The sequence below is a fragment of the Rhincodon typus genome, chromosome 21 (genome assembly GCF_021869965.1).
Source record: "Rhincodon typus isolate 14 chromosome 21, sRhiTyp1.1, whole genome shotgun sequence".
In the NCBI taxonomy this organism is placed as follows: domain Eukaryota; kingdom Metazoa; phylum Chordata; class Chondrichthyes; order Orectolobiformes; family Rhincodontidae; genus Rhincodon; species Rhincodon typus.
This window is the reverse complement of record NC_063352.1, coordinates 29,845,479-29,863,438: the sequence shown is the minus strand read 5'-3', so window position 1 is coordinate 29,863,438 and position 17,960 is coordinate 29,845,479. Positions and strand designations below refer to the sequence as shown.

Sequence of the window (17,960 nt, the reverse complement as noted above, 5' to 3'; positions counted from 1 at the left end):
AAACGTTAACTCTGTTTTCTCCTTCACAGATGCTGCCAGACCTGCTTAGCTTTTCCAGAAACTTTGTTTTTGTTCCTGATTTACAGCATCCGCAGTTCTTTTGGTTTTTAGTCACATAAACAATTTGGCTACAAGAGCAGGTCAAAGGCTGGGAATTCTGCAGTGAGCAACTCAACTCCTGACTCTCCAATAACTGTCCACCATCTACAAGGCCCAGGTCAGGAGTGTGAGGTGATACTCCACATTTGCCTGGATGAGAGCAGCCCGAACTACATTCAAGAAGCTTGACACCATCCAGAACAAAGCAGTTCCCTTGATTGGCGCCCCATCCACCACCTTCAACATTCACTCCTTGCTCTACCAATGCACATCGACTGTGGTGTGTTCCATCTACAAGATGCACTGCAGTAACTCACCAAGGCTTCTTTAGACTGTACCTTCCAAACCCATGACCTCTACCACCTAGAAGAACTAGGACAGCACATGCAGGAGTAAATCACCATCTGCAAGTTCCCCTCCAAGACATACACTATTCTGGCTTAGAACTGTATCACTGCTCCTTCACTGTCACTGGGTCAAAATCCTGGAACTACCATTCTAATAGCACTATGAATGTCCCTACACCCTCAGGACTGCAACATTTGAAGGAGGCAACTTCTCAAGGGTAATTAGGGATTGGCAATAAATGCTGTTCTAGCTAGTGATTCGCACATCCCATGAATGGATAAAAAAAATTTCCAAATATTGTTGAACTTGGGGTTCTGTTGAATATTAGCACACTAGCCAGTACAAATGTTAGTGTCTAGTATTCAGTATTTAATAAAATTTGTCTAGAGTTAAATATATCAGTTTTACGCAGTGAGTGAAATGCATTGCCTGACAGTGTGATGGAGGTAGATTCAGTCAAGTCTTCCAAAAGAGATTTGGGTACTTGGCTGAAGAGAAAAGAATTCTGGGGTCATAGAAAATAGGCGTGGGAGTAGGACTAGGTGAAATACTCTTGCAGAGAATCAGCACAGACGGAATGAACTGAATGTCCACTTTCTGTGCTGTAACCATTATACGATTCTAAAAGAGAACAGTCAATCAGGCAAAGTTCTAGAAGGTGACCCCTTCTCATTAGCAAATACCAACCTCTTTCTACTTTCTCCAAATCAGGAGCCCCAGCACCTTTGGAACCATTCAGCAACAAGGCCAAACTTCCCTCAAAATTTCGCAGAAATAATTATCTCCACACAATTTTATATTAGCAAAGACTCACTGCATGTAGAATGTACCCTAGCAAGGTTTAGCATCCATAGAACAATATTCTTTGAAAACCAAGTTAGTAGGCAATTATACTCCAGGAAGAATCAGATTCAATGAAACTACAACTTAGCAAAGAGACCATTGCTTTGTATGCCATCAAGGATAGGGATCCGTGGAACTGCACTTCAATGAGAAGCAGTGCTTGTGGGTCTGTACCCCTGCAAAAGTCAGCACCTTTGGATCTTTACCCCATGATGTAGAGATGCCAGTGTTAGACTGGGGTGGACAAGGTCAAAAATCACACAACACCAGGTAACCTTACTGATTATAAATTCTGTGTCTTATACCCTCTCTCTCACACTGTGCCTGAGGAAGGAGCCAGAGCTCAGAAAGCTTGTATTTTCAAATATAACTTGTTGGACTATAACCTTTGACCCTGATCTATACTCCAGTGATAGTCAGTGCCTGTGACTGAACCTCATTAAAAATCACTGCATGTGGAACTGCACCCAAAGATGGTTGCTGTCTCGGAATGATACCCAATGAGAGGGTGTAACTTTACCTAGTGACAGCCAGTGCCTGTGAACGGTACACAAACAATAGTCAGTGTCTGTGGTACATGTGATTTGTGGTAGTATATCAGCAAGGACTGAGAATTCGTCAGCAGTCAGGAACAAATCAGGCATTTATGGAGTAGAAAGTATTGCAGGGATCAGTGCTTGGTCCGCAGCTATTCACAATATTTATATCAACAATTCGAATGATGGAATCAAATATAATATTTCCAAGTTTGCTGACAGCAAAAAACTAGGTGGGATTATGAGTGGTGAGGAGGATATGAAGACACTTCAACGTGGTTTTGACAAGTTGATTGTGTGGGCAAATGCATGCAACGACAGGGCAGTATGGATAAGTGTGGATAAGTGTGAAACTGTCCACTTGGGTAGGAAAGCCACAACACAAAAACAAAAGTATTTAAATGCTGATAGATTGTGAAATGTTAATGTACAAAAGGACCTGGGTGTCCTTGCATACCGGCCTTGAAAACAAGCATGGAGATGCAGTAAACAATTATGAAGGCCAAAGGTATATTGGCCTTAATTGCAAGATGGTTTGAGCAGAGGAAAAGAAAGTCTTATTGCAGCTGTACAGGACCTTGGTTAAACCACACCTGGAGTATTGTGCATAGTTTTCGTCTCCTTTCCAAAGAAAAGATATACTTGCCATAAAAGGAGAGCAGCGAAAATTCACCAGACTGATTCCTGGAATGGCAGCTTTCATAGATTATCATCATATAATCCCATAAAGAGTAGAATCAGGCCATTCGGCCCATAAAGTCCACACTGATCCTCCGAAAAGCATCCCATCCAGGCCCACCCCATCCCTGTAACCCTGAATTTCCCATGGCTAATCCACCTAGCCTACACATCCCTGGACAGTATGGGGCAATTTAGCATGGCTAATCCACCTAATCTGCACATCTTTGCATCGTGGGAGGAAACTGGAGTAGCCGAAGGAAACACACGCAGACATGGGGAGAATGTGCAAACTTCACACAAACATTTGCCTGAGGCTGGAATCAAACCCCGGTCTCTGGTGCTGTGAGGTAGCAGTGCTAACCACTGAACCACTGTACTACTAACAGCTTCTATATTTCTATGCACTGAAAATCAGTGCCTGTGGACTGCACTCCAGTGAGATTCAGTTTCTGTAGAAATATACCCCAGCAAGAGTTAGTGTCTGTGGAATTGTACCTAACAATAATTAATGACTTGAAGAGAGGACAGAAATAGGAGGACAGGGAGCAAAAGTAATGGATGCCATTGGGAAAAAATCTCTGTTGTATCCAATCTGGTTTAAGCAATTATAATACAAGGGACAGTATCAGATGATAATGTCAAAGTGGATTTGAGATTGTCATATGGATAAATTTCTGATCAGACCTTGGTGAGCCCGATGCTGTACATTCCTTTGCTGACAGATACAATCTGTTTCAAGATGGTTATACAGTTCTCGCCGTCTGCCTTTATCTGATGTGTCAATCCCAATAAGATTTTGTACCTGCAAGAAAAGTTTGCATTACTAATCTTGTTTGGCTAACGATACATTTTCAAACTATGAAGGCTGTAAAATGTAAAATTGCACGTCCTTTGGCCATTCCTTTAGTTGGGCGTCCTCACACCTTCCTTTTTGAAAAATTCGAAGATTTCTCAGTTCATTTATCTGCTGTCTGTTGCATATTCTTTTTTGAACTGGAGATCCAGAACTCGACGAGGGGCCTATTTAGTTGGGGAATATTAAGGGACAGTTGAAGAAGGAAATCAAATTATGGCTGAATCAGGACCAAGGCTGCAAAGGAGAGGTTTTGGGAGAAGACCAACGTGGAAGAAGGAGAAGCCAACATCTACATCTGGAAACTTTTCATTTTGCATTTTGGTGACTGCAATGATGATCCGAGCTGAACATTCTTCTCTTTAGGTCAACCATTCAAATTCTAACGCTCATGCCACAGATGTGACTGGATGTTGTAGCGTAGGCTAAGGGTTGAAGTCAAATTGGTTTTAGTCTCAGAAGCTGTAAACACCTTAGTGTCTCTCCAATATCTTTAAAGGAAGGCAACCCTACGTTCCAGTCGATCAGACCTCCACATCCAGTCTTATGCTGCGTCGTTCTGATGTGGAGGTGCCGGTGTTGGACTGGGGTGGACAAGGTCAGAAATCACATGACACCAGGTTATAGTCCAACAGGTTTATTTGAAAACACAAGCTTTCGGAGTCTTAGTCTTTCTTCAGATGTTGGTCACACCTAACACCTGAAGAAGGAGTAAGACTCTGAAAGCTTGTGTTTTCAAATAAATGTGTCGGACTATAACCTGGTGTCACGTGATTTCTGACTGTGTGGTTCAACCTTAATGCCTCTTGAAGTGGTTCTGCTATCAGTTGAGATACAATTGACTCACCATTCCGTTCTCAGGGTAGCTGGAGGTGAACAATAAATGCTGCACATGACAGCATCATTCACATCCTGATGTCAAATGAAAGAAAAGAGAGTTGTAAAGTTCAGTGATCACATATTAAAAGTTCAGCTGGGTACTACCCAAAATCTTCTGCCTTTAATTGAAATGTATGGAAAATCAGGTACAGCCACTATTGAAATTTAAGACAGACATGGTGGGCAGGACACAGACTGGCATTTATAAGTTGCCTCTGCATGAAGTGATCTGTAGAGTCAGTTTCACCTCAATTTAACTTCAAATCACAAGCTCATCTCCTGCAGCACCAACATTAAATCTTTGTGTTATCAGAGCCTGAACTGAGATAGTCCATTCAGTTATAGATCATTTTCATTTGGGGTCTAATGGGCCTAAGCCTTTCTCTGAAGGTTCATTGCGTTGAATCAGAGCAATAGTTGCACTTCAGTGATTGCAATGTTCTGAGGTCATTCAAGATAGTGCATAAATGCAAATTTGTTTTTATTTAACTCGTTATTTTCCATCATCTCAAGGCAGTGGAACTCCTCACCTTACATTGTTAAATTTGCACTGCATTCTAAAGTCTACAGACCTCACAATCCAAATTGATCAGCATCTAGTCACCATTTCTTGATTGACCTTGTCTGCTTCTTGAAGTGAACAGGATAAACAGTTTTTGACACCATTATCTGGACTGGAATCAAATTCAAGGCCCAAAGTGTGGAACACAGTTAAGCTATGGTGCTGCCAAATCCTTTGAAGATTTGCCCATCCGATAATGAAAGTCTAGTAGAAATTGTGATTTAAAGATTAGTGCATTTTGCATGACACGACATCCCAGCATAGACAGATCTCATACTGACCTCTTGATGAAATTATCAAATGTAATACGGACAGGATATCCCTCCTTCCGGATACGGATAGTTTCTAGAACTCCGGAATAGCGTAGCTGCAAGCTGACAACATCGACCTCAAAAAGTTCGGACTCCTATAGAAAGGGAGAAGTTCACCTCAGTTTGTCATCTGATAGATTGTCCTTCTATTTCCTCTAACCTCTGTAGTAAGTTCTCATCTCATTTTCTGCCCTTCCCTCCTCTCTGGCATGAATTAACTCCTTGCTGGCAAACGGTTCCAGAACATATTCTGGTATCTTGCTCCAGAGCTATTCTTCACGTGTGAGTGTCAACATGCTATTTGACAGTCTAAGGAAGCAAACCCCTATGCCATCCTCACTAAAATCCATATGTATCCAACTTTCAGTGAATGTCACGGGCAGTTTTCAAATCCAAGGATGCTAAAACCGACAGAGTCAAACTCTGAATTTTCCATATCACTCATTCACTCACTATCTTCACTAGCTGAGACACTCTCATCTCTATCTGTCCTAACCAAACCACGATGATCAATGCACCTCTGCTTATCCCTCTCTTTCTCCTAGTCTACAAGTACTCCATTCCAAATGATCTGCCATTTCATTGCATCTTCACTGTGTTGAAATTAGAGTGATGACAGTTTCTTCTTATGCACATCTTTCCCAATAAATCACACTGTGCAATTTCTTATCTCCCTCTGGTTTCCCTTTCTTTCAAGCTGTAGACATTCAAGTCCAGCTTTGTCTCAATGAGTTGTCATTTCCTGGTTGAACTCATCTTAGACAAAATGAAAAGTAAGGGAGAACAAAGAGTGCAATCTATTTGACTGGGCAAAGTGTTAATCCACTCAATTGACTGACCCCTGAAACAGATATCCACTTTGCCTGAAATTTAACTGCATGTTGTCCCTAGCCTGTTCTTACCAGACACTCACTTCTCTCTGCATAGATAACTGTCTGTGTACCAAGGTCTGTATCCAATCTCCACTTCTCATCTTAAGTTCAAGTTATTATTTCCCTTACAAATCTAAATACTTCTTCCACTTTTATTTTTTCCCAGTATGCTGCAATGCAGCCTTTGGCTCCACAATTAAGGTTCACCTGAAAACAGATACAGTTACAAGCTAGCAAGAGATGTTGATCTTCATAATACATTCTTGGATTTCAAGGAGAACACTGTTTTTCCTTTTATTAGTTGCTTTACCTTCTTATTGTTTGGTTTGATGCAGCGAACAAAGAAAGGATTGCAGCTGAAAAAACAGAACATGTATTTATGATGATCAGTTTATCAAACCAAGACTGAACTCTGAAAAGTACTTAAATGAAGGACTAGATTACATTTATATTACACCTCATTACATCAGATAAAATCTTATGTAAAGGAAAAATACTGCAGACACTGGAAATCTGAAATTAAAACAAAGTGCTAGAGAAACCCAGCAAATCTGGCAACATCCGCAGTGAGAGAAACAGAATTAATGGTATAAGTCCAGTATGATTCCAGTACAACTAGACTCGAAGTGTTAGCTCTATTTCTCATTCGACAGATGCTGCCAGACCTGCTGAGTTTCTCCAGAACATTCTGTTTTAATTACAGAAAATCAAAATCAAAAGTACTTAACAAACAATAAATTACTTCAAATGCAGTGGATATGTTTCAAAGCAGGCAAACATGCCTGCAAACTTATACACACTTAATGCAATAAACAGATATAAGATGAATTGGTTGAGCTGAGAACATTGGTTAGCACTTTGGCAGAATTTGTTGGGTTAAAATTACACTTTAGAGTTAATCTTAATCATTAGATTTCATTGGAGCAACCAGAACAGTCAGATAAAAAATGAAGCAAGTGAGGTAAATTTAGGATTAGGGTTAAAGTGAGGAGTTGAACTGCGAAAGGAACAATAATGCAAGAATTAAGGTTAGTTTTAGCACTAGAGTTTAGGCTTAGGTGTTAGGTTTAAGGGTTAAAAAGTTAGTCAGTTAGGAGGACAGAATGCTGAGCTGAGAGGAGGAATAAGGCAGACTGGATTAGAGTTAAGAGAATGGAAGTGTGTAATTCTGGTTGGGGAAGGGAAGAACATTGCTTCCATGTTCTGAACTTACCTTTCCATCTTCTCTGCCAGTTCCATCAGAGACTGTTGGAATTTTGCTGCTACAGTGGGAGGCTGGTATCTGTGGTTAATAGTATTGTTCCTGGTTGACATCACTTTCATGGTTTGTCCAGAAAAGAGACTAGTTAGAATCTAATAAACAAAAAAAAAATTAATTTGTTATAATCCTGTCATTAATCTCGTTTAGTTAATAAATTTGGTAACTCCTATGGCTCATCTAATGCTTTGGGTTAGGGCTCGGCTTAGAGTTAGGTCTTATGTTTGGAAAGTTGGAAGTGGATGAAGGTGGTGCTGGATGAGGAGGGAGACAATACAACTTGGAAGAATTGTGCACATTAATTAACAATTTGCAGGTGGTGCAATTCTGAAATTAACAGAGAAAATGCTGGATATACTCAGCAAGTCTGGCAGCATTTATGGAGAGAAAAACACCATTAATGTTTCAGGATGATTACTCTTCAAACGATCATATATGTTTCAAAAAGGTCACTTCTCAGTCTTCTAAATGCCACTGAGTACAGGTCAAATCTACTTAAGGTCTCCTCATAAGAAAAACCTTCTATACTTGGGATCAACCTAGTGAACCTTCTCTGGACTGCCTTCCCTATTACTGCTGAACTTGTATGTTAGTTTTCTCTGTGCTTTATGCGTATGGACTTCCAAATTCTTGTGCTGCAGCTTTCTGCAGTCTTTCTCCATTTAAATAATATTCAGTTCTTCTATTTCTGCAAAAATGCATAACTTCATATTTTTCCATATTGTATTTCATAAGCAAAGCTTTTGACCATTCACTTAACCTATCTAAATGCCTATGCCAACTCTTTGTGGCATCCTCACTACTTGCCTTCCCACCTATTTTTGTGACATCTGCAAACTTGGCTAGAATACATTCACTTCCCTCAACCAAATCATTAATATATATTGTACATAATGTGGCTCCAGTATTGATCCCTGTTGCACTCAACTAGTTATTGGTTGCCATCCTAAAAATCAGCCACTCCCCCTTATTCCAACTCTCTTTCTCCATTAGTTAGCCAATATTCTATGCAAACTAATATACTACCTAAAACAACATGGGCTCTTAGTTGACACATGCAAGAAGAAGAAACAATATGGGGGAGCTATAATTATGGTCTAAGCTGTTGAACTCAATGTTGAATCCAAAATACCTAGTCGAAAGATGTAGTGCTGTTCCTTGAGGTCACATTGAACTTCACTGAAACACAGCATTTGGTCATGGACAGCAAGATGTCAGCACTTGGGCTAGGTGGAGGAAGCTATCAACCCTCTGTGTAGCTGTAAAGGTCCAGGAGTTGATGTTATCATTAGCATCAATCTACAAGGCCTGGCCAAGAAGCTCACTGAACTCTTTCAGTCGATGTCAGAACAAAGCACCATCCTCCAAGAGGTTCCTCCATTATTGCCCTGTACGAGGCAAAGGAACTCAACAAACCTGCAACAATCCAAGAAGAATGTTACTTCTTTCCATCAATAGCAAAATTTTCCAAGACCAGAGGGCATAATCTCAAAGTAGGGGATTGCCCATTTAAAACTGAGGTGAGGAGGGATTTCTTCTCTCAGAGGATGGTGAATCTGTGGAATTTTTTTACCCAGAGGGTACAGAGCTTGGACTGTTAAGTATATTCAAGGTTGTGGAAGACAGATAAAAAGCTCAAGGTCATTCTTGTGAACTCAACAGAAAGGTTCCATAAAACCAATGCCAATCTGTATTTGGTCTCCCCATATACAGGCGGCATTGCGAGCAGTACATTTAGTATACTTTATTGGTACCTACCTAAATAGCCACTGTGCCTACAACTAGTGGCTTGTGGGTGATGAGGAGAGCTATCATGATCTTGAAACATTAACTGTTTCTCCCTCCTATGAAGTTGCCAGAACTTATGAATATTTTCAGCATTTTTCTGGGTTTAGTTTTGATCAATCTGTAGAAATTTGATTAATTATCTCAAGATTGTTACAGATGAAGTCCCCCTCGAATTTATTCAGTGTGGTTCTACCATGCTTCTAGTGTAAAATGCTTATGTGATTTCCGAAGTTTCTTTATTTAGGAGTTTCTTCCATATGGTGATTAATATCACTGAGTGAAGAAGTAGTGGACATCAATCTGAAGTATAACTTTTATTAGTTTAAATCTGTGATCCCATGTACTATTGTCATATATTCAAACAACAATCCAGATCACCACTCATATATCTGCTTTCAAGGCTGTAGGAACTTATAATTCTGATCAGTCAGTATGTGGGTCTGGGAGATCATCTAACATGGCACACCATCTGACAGCTAACCCATAAATGTGCATTTGGCTAAGGGAGTCTGAGCAGAACATTTCTCTGTCACCTCTGATATTTCTTGGCTTTATCAAAGCTAAAGGCTTTTCCATCAATCACTAAAATCAGTCACACATTAGCATTGAGCTGTCAGGCAAACAAATCTTGCCAGCTCACCTTTGTTTTGCTGTTGACAAACAACTCCATGACATCTTGTCGAACTTGGTCATGATTCTTCTCAATAAATTTGTAGACCTGTGAGAGATAGAAACAGAAAAATAGATTTGTTCAGCCCTATGGTAAAGCAAGAAAGCAGGGAGAAAGAAAAGACCATTCAGCTGACAAATCAACTATGCCCAACAGATGCTATCTCAGGCTATCCATTTGATTATCTGATCCCTTGACACCAAATTCTTCTTTTTCTCCCCACTGCTTCTTATTCTATTTGTATTTCGTACTATCTCTGAATCATTGGATAAAATTTAGCATCCTCCTCCTGATTCTGGGGTTAGTTATCGGGTGTGAGAGTGGCAGAGAAGGACCCTGCCATCTTTCTACCTCTGCCCAAATTAAGACTAGAGTGCCCCCATTACCAATTAAAACCCTTAATTGGGCAATTAATGCAAAAAGTTTGCTGGCAAAGGAGAGAAGTGAGAATCTTCTTTGATTTTTGCAAGTTTATTGAGTTACTCCTCCCTCCAACAAAGCGACAATGGATGTGTCTTTTTATTCTTGGAGGATGGACCCTTGTTCTCACATCAACTGAAAGAGTTCAGTGAGCTTCACGACCAGAGCTTATGGACCTTAAGTGAGAAATAACATCAGCACCTAGAGCTTTGCAGCTAGTCAGGGGTTTGATATCTTTCATCATTTTTAATAGCATGGGAGGGTCATCAAGAGAGCAATTGATGACAACCTGTGGCAGCCTGTTGATTGCTTCTTCATTGGTAAATAAAGGCCTATTGAGGATGTAGTTAAAATGTTCTGCCCATCTTCTGGAATTTGGGAATTTCCTGTGAGCAGTGCCACATCAGCACTGAGTGTTGTTGATGAATGTTGATATGGGCCAGAGACTGATTCCATGGACTTCTATACCACACTCCTTTTATTTGTTCATGGGAAATGGACATCATTGTCTGGCTAGCATTTATTTCCCCTTCTTTAACTGCCCTTGAGAAGATGGCGGTGAATCATCTTCTTGAATGACTATGGGGTAGGTGGATCTGCAGTATAACACTCACACTGATAGAAAGGGAATTTAACCCAGCTGAAGTGAAGAAATAATGTGATTGACCCATGTTTGCTAATGACCCACTCCTGCTCTTATTTCTGAGGTGCTTAGCCTTGATTTGTAGAAGGAAAATTATGTTTAATTTTCAGTTATAAGTTCACACTTTTTGAAATGCCAAATAATTTTGTCTTTGATAATTGCCTCTCAATGTTGCTACCACTGACCAATGGCTTATCGGTCATTAATTTCAAGGATTTTCTCCTTTTTTGGATCAGAAAGATACCATCTGCAATTCACTAGCACCACTCCCACATCTAAAAATAATAGGAAGAATGTGACTAGAGCCTCTCCAATTTCCACATTCACCATCCTCAGTGATCTACAGATCACATTCCATCTGGACTGGGTGCCTCTTATAATTGGCAGACTGTCAATCTTTTAAGTACCACTTATATATGTTTTATTCTGTCCATATTGCTGCTGCTTTCTCCTTTGGTGCACCATTGACAGGACCACAAATCATACCTCTTATACTGTGGGTAGCCTGCTCTCAACTTGACAGGCATGATTTTTAAATGATTATGAATAGTTGTCTAATAATTGGTCTGACTGAAGCTCCCACAGATACAACCTTCTCCAAGGGCCTAGCAAAACCAGAGTCTGAGGAAAGATGGAGAGAGATTGGACCTGTTAAAAGTAGCATTAATGATATTGCTTGATAAGACTCTGTGGTGCAAGGGGATTTTGACTGTGAATAACAAGGTGAATATCAAGAGGTTATCTGATTATTACTAGAAAGTGATTCTAGAAATAAATATTTAGCTATTAGATCTACTCACTACATTGACACTTCAATGAGTTATAATAATATTTTGATTGGCTATGAAGGGAATCTGTGTGTCATCAGTATGATTATTAGTTATAAGGGAAACTTCAGTGAGTTACTATTGGTTACTACTGAAATCAAAGTTCCACATTTGATTTCTTCTTTGTCAATGCCTCCTATTTTAATTTTTCCTGTATTACTTCCTGGTTCTTGTAATTTCTCACAGACCTAATAATGCAATTTGTGGAGGAAATGCTCAGTAAGAAAACACTTTAAGTTTTAAACTCAATGTGAATCAGTGATGAGGTAGGTTATAAAAATGGAATGATAATTACTTGATATGTCACTTTCCCAGCATAGTGTTTAATGGAGAACTCAGGCAGAGGCATCTTTGGCTTTGAGTACAGAGGGTTCTTGCCATGGTGATAGTGACATTTTTGAAGGAAGGTGTGGTCAGTTGCCTGTTTTGAAAGAACAGAATGTTACAGTCACTCAGCCTGTTGTTCAAAGGTTTAACAAATCCTACAGCTTTCTAGCAGACAGACTTAGGAAGCGATCACATTGTTCATATTGAATGTCTGGTAAACCTGACTTTAGTTTTACTGTTGATGCCTTGAACTTTCCTGTAAATTTCAGGAGCATCCTGAAAGAGAGAAACAGAACGAGACAAGAAAGGGAGGGAGATTGTAAATTAGCAAGATCTTTAAGATAGTGCCCTATTAACAGGCTATTTTGTGTTTAGTAAGTAGCAGGAATATCTCTAATGTACATCCCTCCAACCTGTGGGAAGGTGCTTTGGTCATCCAATATCCTAAGGATCCCATGAGGCTTCTGTGAGATGAGATCGAGGCAAGTCTGGTTGTCACTAAATGTAACTTCCTTCCAGTCGATCTGTTCTCTGATATACTCCTCCTGTAAAAGGAATATACATGGAGTTAAAATCATTTAAAGGAGAAGAAAATTAACTTAGTCAAATAAAACAGAGTGGTTAGGTTCAAATTGATCGTTATGTTGCCTGTAGGTTTCTCCAACCCCACTTTTGGCAATGATGATGTGATTGGATTTGATTTAGAAGTCCCTGCCAACATCAATCCCTAATGACCAGTCTTCTTGGGTGAACATAGCCAGCAGCTTCAAAACACATGACAGAACTTATTTTTTAAATTGAGCAAGATTCAGGAATGAAGGCATTGACTGTTTTTGCTGTCACTAAATTAAGGACCCCAAAACACACAACATAGCAATTGCAAAAGAGATCAGTTGGTTTAACATACACTGTGAAATTAAAAACATCAAGCATTTACAAATTGTGTAACTCATTGACACGTTGGGTAGGGCATCCATTCACTGTCCCACAGGACAGCTATGATTGCAGAATTAAAGGGCTATGTACTGTTACAGTTTGTGATCCATCATTCTATGGTCCTAGCACAGGAATGGGACAGTGCGTTAGCATATCATTATACATCCCCAGTAGAGGATTGAGGTGGTACATTAGCACACATTGACATCATCCCAGTAAGGACTGGGTTAGTGTGGTGTTACATCCTATTATATAGTGCCAGTATAGGACTTAAATGGTATGTTATGCATCATTAGATTGTCCTGTCCAGTACTGATATATTTTACAGACCATTATATGGTTGAAATACACAACAAGGCCGGTGCATTAGCAAACCATTTTATGGTTTAAGGACAAGACTGGAACTGTGTCTTAGCATGCAATTATAAATTCTCAGGGAAGGACAGGAACAGTATTTTGGCACACCCTTATATGGTCCTCAGGTATGTGTACCATACAGTGAGTGTCTGATTGCTGAAAGAGAGATATGGAAGATGCAATAAATTTGGAGCTGCAGCTTTCATTTGATACCATTGAGTTGAAAAAAGGATTGAAATGTTCACACAAAGAGAGATCACCAAAGTAAAATACTGCAGATGCTGGAAATTTGATATAGAATCAAAAAATACTCAGCAGATCTGACAGTATTTGGTGGGAGGGAAGCAGTTCTTATTTCACGCTGATGATCTTTCATTGTACTCACTGATATTTGTATATATTTATTTTACAAAAGGAAAATAGATATTTTGCAGTCACATAGAATTAAAAACAAAACTTTATATCTATTACCTGCTCCAATTTGAAGATGATCTTATTGAAGAAGTATTGTAGGTACTCATTAGCATAATTAATACATAACTGCTCAAAGCTGTTAACACACAAATCCTGTGAACAAGACAAAAGAATAAGTGGAGAGTTTAGGGTTAGAGACATCAGTGTATCACTCAAAAACTGGAGAAATTGCTCATTTTATGTGTCAAGAAAAGTGGTTCAGTTACCTCTCAGACTTGCATATGTAAATTATTTAATTGTTGTGTGGATTCACAAATCTATTTACGTACAGTAGGTAAGGATTATTTTCTTCTACATGAATCCAGAGCTGTATTGTCTTATGGGCAAGTATTTCCTCATCTTGTTTTGGAGCTAGAGGTTCAGACATCATATATACAGCATTTACACAGAAAACATGGGCTGCAGAGATTTAAGAATAGCTTGATTATGTTATTGAGTTATATTCAGAACATCTCTCAAAACTTGAATTTGGATCTCATCTGAATTTCCTGTCCCTTCTGCTTTTTCTCCTGATTTCTTTCGGTCCTTATTAATGGGTGCGAATGGAAAAAGGAGGTATACGGGAACAGACAACAACTGCGGAGACTGGAGGGGATGCAAAGCAATGAATACATTTTAGAAAAGAATATTGTAGGAGATCGTAGTTTTTTTTTAGAAATTTTGGGCACAGTGATTTGATTTTCTATTTACCGGACTTACTTTACAAATTCTTCAGTGGCCAAGAATCCTGACACAGGCGAAGGGTTAATGGTGTAATGGTTGAGATGTGACTGATGCAGAAGTTGTTTTCATAAAATCCTGATGGAGTAAGGAACTTTTTTTTCTCTTAACATGATAGGCTAATTAAAGGTTAGTCACCTTTCCACAGCTTCCTTTCTGGCAAAATGAACATACCTCAAATCCATAAATATCTAAAATGGCTATGGACAAGGATTCTGTCTTTGGGGAAACCAACTTGTTGATCCTGTCAGTGAGCCAACTGAACAGCAAGGAGTAAAGAATCTTGGCAACAGCATCTCTGCAAGAAAAGAACAGGGATTACTTCAATCATCCTGGTCCATGAACCTGTATCAATTGGAAAAAACTCTTGCCTAGTTGCCCTTGGCAACATTATCCACATGAATGCTTTAAACATTGTTCAGTACAACCTCTCTGCTGCTTCTCGTGATTGGCCACTGCTGATTTTTCATGTTGCTTGTCTGATGTGCAGCACTGAATAAGTCACAATTGCCTCAAGCTAAATATTGTGAAGACCAAAGCCATTTTGAATCCATCCCCAAATCCATTCCCCTCATCACCAATTCCAGTTCCATCCCTGGCCATTGTCTCGGGCTAAACCAGAACATTCAAAGTTTCAGCATCTTAATCAACACCTTAGCTGAGACCTTATGTCTTTTCTGTCACAAAAGCATTCTACTTCCAGTTCTGTATTATTGCCCACCTCTAACACGCCTCAACACCTCAACACAAATGCCTTTGTGATTTCCAGATTTGAATAATCAAATGCTTTCTTGGCCTGCCTCACATTTTGTATAAACTTTGGCTCATCCAAAATGTTACAGTTTGTATCCAATCCTGCTGTAAACCAAGATCACTTCCACGCTTCCTGATGGACACTGGTTTGCATGTTATCAGAACATAAAGTTAGGAGAAAGAGAAGACCATTCCACCATTGCAGTTTTAATCTGCCAGTTAACTCCACTTTTCCACCTGCTTCCCATAACTCTTGACTCCTTTGCCCATCAAAAATTCCTCTAATGCTCAAAACTAACATTTTAATTTTCAGGTTTGAACTGTGAATGAGCTTTAACCTCTGACCTTCTTGTGCACACACACTCTCTCACCAACATGCACTCTCTCTCACACACACACTCCCTTTGCATCCCTCCCTCTCTCACACACACACACACACACACACATACCTACATACATACGCGAATCTATGGGGTGAATTTGTATTTGCAGATACATTCCATTTTGTTCCAAAAGCACACAATTTATAGACAGTCAGTCATTGTGGTGTTTTATATATTCCTACTTTAGAAACAAAACCAGTCTGACTCTAAACCAAAACACAAACAGAATCTAAACAAGGCCTCACACTTAACATGCATTGTCTGACCTAAAATGTCATCTCTTCTTTACAATGATAAAACCTTTAGTTCTCTCAGGACAGTGGCTTGAAAGAATTTGGGTTTTACATATACATATTAATCAATTAAAACCTTCTGACTTATCAAAGATGTAACAGTATCTGACCCTTTGATCTTTTATTTATAAATTCTGTGTCTGATACTACCTCTATCGCTAACAGGGGAAGAAGGAGTGAGGCTCCAAAAGCTTGTGTTTTCAAATAAACCTGTTGGACTATAACCTGCTTTGTGTGATTTCTGACCTTGTCCACCCCAATCCAACACCAGCTCCTTCACATCCTGGAGATTCCACCAATCTCCTGCATGAACTAATGATGAATAACTGGGAAAATGATTGAGGAATTTCAGAGATTTCTGGACACAGATATGGTGGATTGGACTAAGAGAAGGTCAGAGGTTGAAGCTCATGGGCAGTCCTTGAACGTCCAGGACACGAAGGAGGCATGATTAATACTATTGGAGGTCTAACAAAATATCTCCAGTAGTTCTAGGGTTCATATTTCCAATCATATACAAATCTCATGAACCTTAGACTGAAACTCCACAGAAGTTGTGCTAGTCTCTGGCCATTGTCAACACCTTGGAAATATGAAACCACCACCACCTGAAAAGACAAGGGCAGCAGGTACATGGGAACACTACCACTTGCAAGTTCCTCTCCAAGCCACACACCATCCCGACTTATAAATATATCATTGCTGTTTCACTGTGGCTGGATAAAATCCTGGAACTCTGTTCCTAATAGCACTGTGCGTTGATCTATCTTCTGAGGACTGCAGTAGCTCATCACCATCTTCTCAAGGACTGGACAATAAATGCTGACCTAGCCAGTGTGCTCACATCCAATGAACAAATAAACATCTCTCTCTGGGTTATGTCTGCATCATGCCAGAATAACAAAAAATGAACCCTCAGGAATTTCAGCCTCTCTATGTCCAACTTTTCAATAAACCACCCAACACCAGTCCCTCCATCAAGGTAACTAGCAATTTTCCTCTCAAGATGAAACCATGCAAAGGAAATCAATGAACAAGTGTTTTGATCAAAGTCCACTAAATGAACACAGAGCACAAATGGTATTCACAGCAGGGCACTGGACTTCTCTGAATGTAAAGTAGTGAACAAAATATCAGCTAATACATTTTCTCCAATAACATCAATCATCAATCTAATGTCACTGATTTTACCTCCAATTAGCTTCACCCAATAATAACACAGCATCACAAGCAGTGGCTTACCTCCTCACCCATAATCATTGCAGAAACACCAGGAGCGTCTGCCTCAATCCTACTTTGCCTGGCAGATTTTTATTGATCACTGTCAATGGAATGAAAGAAAATAACCATTTTCTAACCTGGCATCAACTGCACTTTCCACAGTTAGAGGGGTGAAAATCTTCTCCCTCACGGTTTCCTGAGAGCAAAAAGCATAAGATAAACTCAATAGAAACCCAACATAACAAACAGTTGTGTCAGTGTGAAATGTTTTGTACGTTAAAATGTGTGATATTTTCAATATATCAAGGAGGAAACAGAAATTCTTTGTCCTCAGCGCAACCAATGTCATGATCAAACAATCTGACACCAAAAAATCTCTAGCATTCCTGAACTTTACTTCTGTGTGGACTGCAAACTGGGGAGACGTTGGGCTGGGAAAGAGCAGGCAAAGCAGCTGGGAGAGGTGTTGGGTTTGGGGAAGAGTTATTGGAGAATTTGGGGGAGGGATTGTGTGAAATGATGTGGGGGAGAGGATGCAGAGGTCGCAGACTCAATGAGCACGTCTTGCCTGTTTGCACTTTGGGTTGGTGTGTGCTTTGGGTGAGGGTGAGTGTGAGTGTGAGTGTGGATGGGGGTTGGTGTGGCATGGATGGAGAGAGATCCTATCCAGTCTCCCCGGTGATGTTATTCTCACCTCAAGGCCAAATTTCTGTCTGGGTTCAGATACATGTTTAACGTGCAAATGGTTACACTTCATATTTTTCAAAGCAAAGATTCCACTGTAAAATATACATCTGCCCCATTGGCATGGGTTCCTCAGTGTAGGAGGGGAATAAAAATCACAATTACTAACTCCTCCATTTTCAGCAGCACACATATTGAAGAAATTCAGCAGGCCAACACTGG

General features: G+C 39.8%; 1 protein-coding gene across 1 annotated transcript in view; it reads right to left on the bottom strand.

Moving 5' to 3' along the window:
* Window positions 1-17,960, bottom strand: part of myo15aa (myosin XVAa) — a 174,653-nt gene that overhangs the window by 73,276 nt on the left and 83,417 nt on the right. The window contains exons 13-22 of the mRNA XM_048609721.1: window positions 17,192-17,250; window positions 14,579-14,702; window positions 13,682-13,777; window positions 12,331-12,462; window positions 11,886-12,011; window positions 9,671-9,748; window positions 7,198-7,337; window positions 6,295-6,340; window positions 5,083-5,207; window positions 3,192-3,309 (exon numbers count right to left, since the gene is read on the bottom strand). Coding sequence (XP_048465678.1) covers window positions 3,192-3,309; window positions 5,083-5,207; window positions 6,295-6,340; window positions 7,198-7,337; window positions 9,671-9,748; window positions 11,886-12,011; window positions 12,331-12,462; window positions 13,682-13,777; window positions 14,579-14,702; window positions 17,192-17,250 — 1,044 coding nt within the window. The remainder of the gene's footprint in view (window positions 1-3,191; window positions 3,310-5,082; window positions 5,208-6,294; window positions 6,341-7,197; window positions 7,338-9,670; window positions 9,749-11,885; window positions 12,012-12,330; window positions 12,463-13,681; window positions 13,778-14,578; window positions 14,703-17,191; window positions 17,251-17,960) is intronic.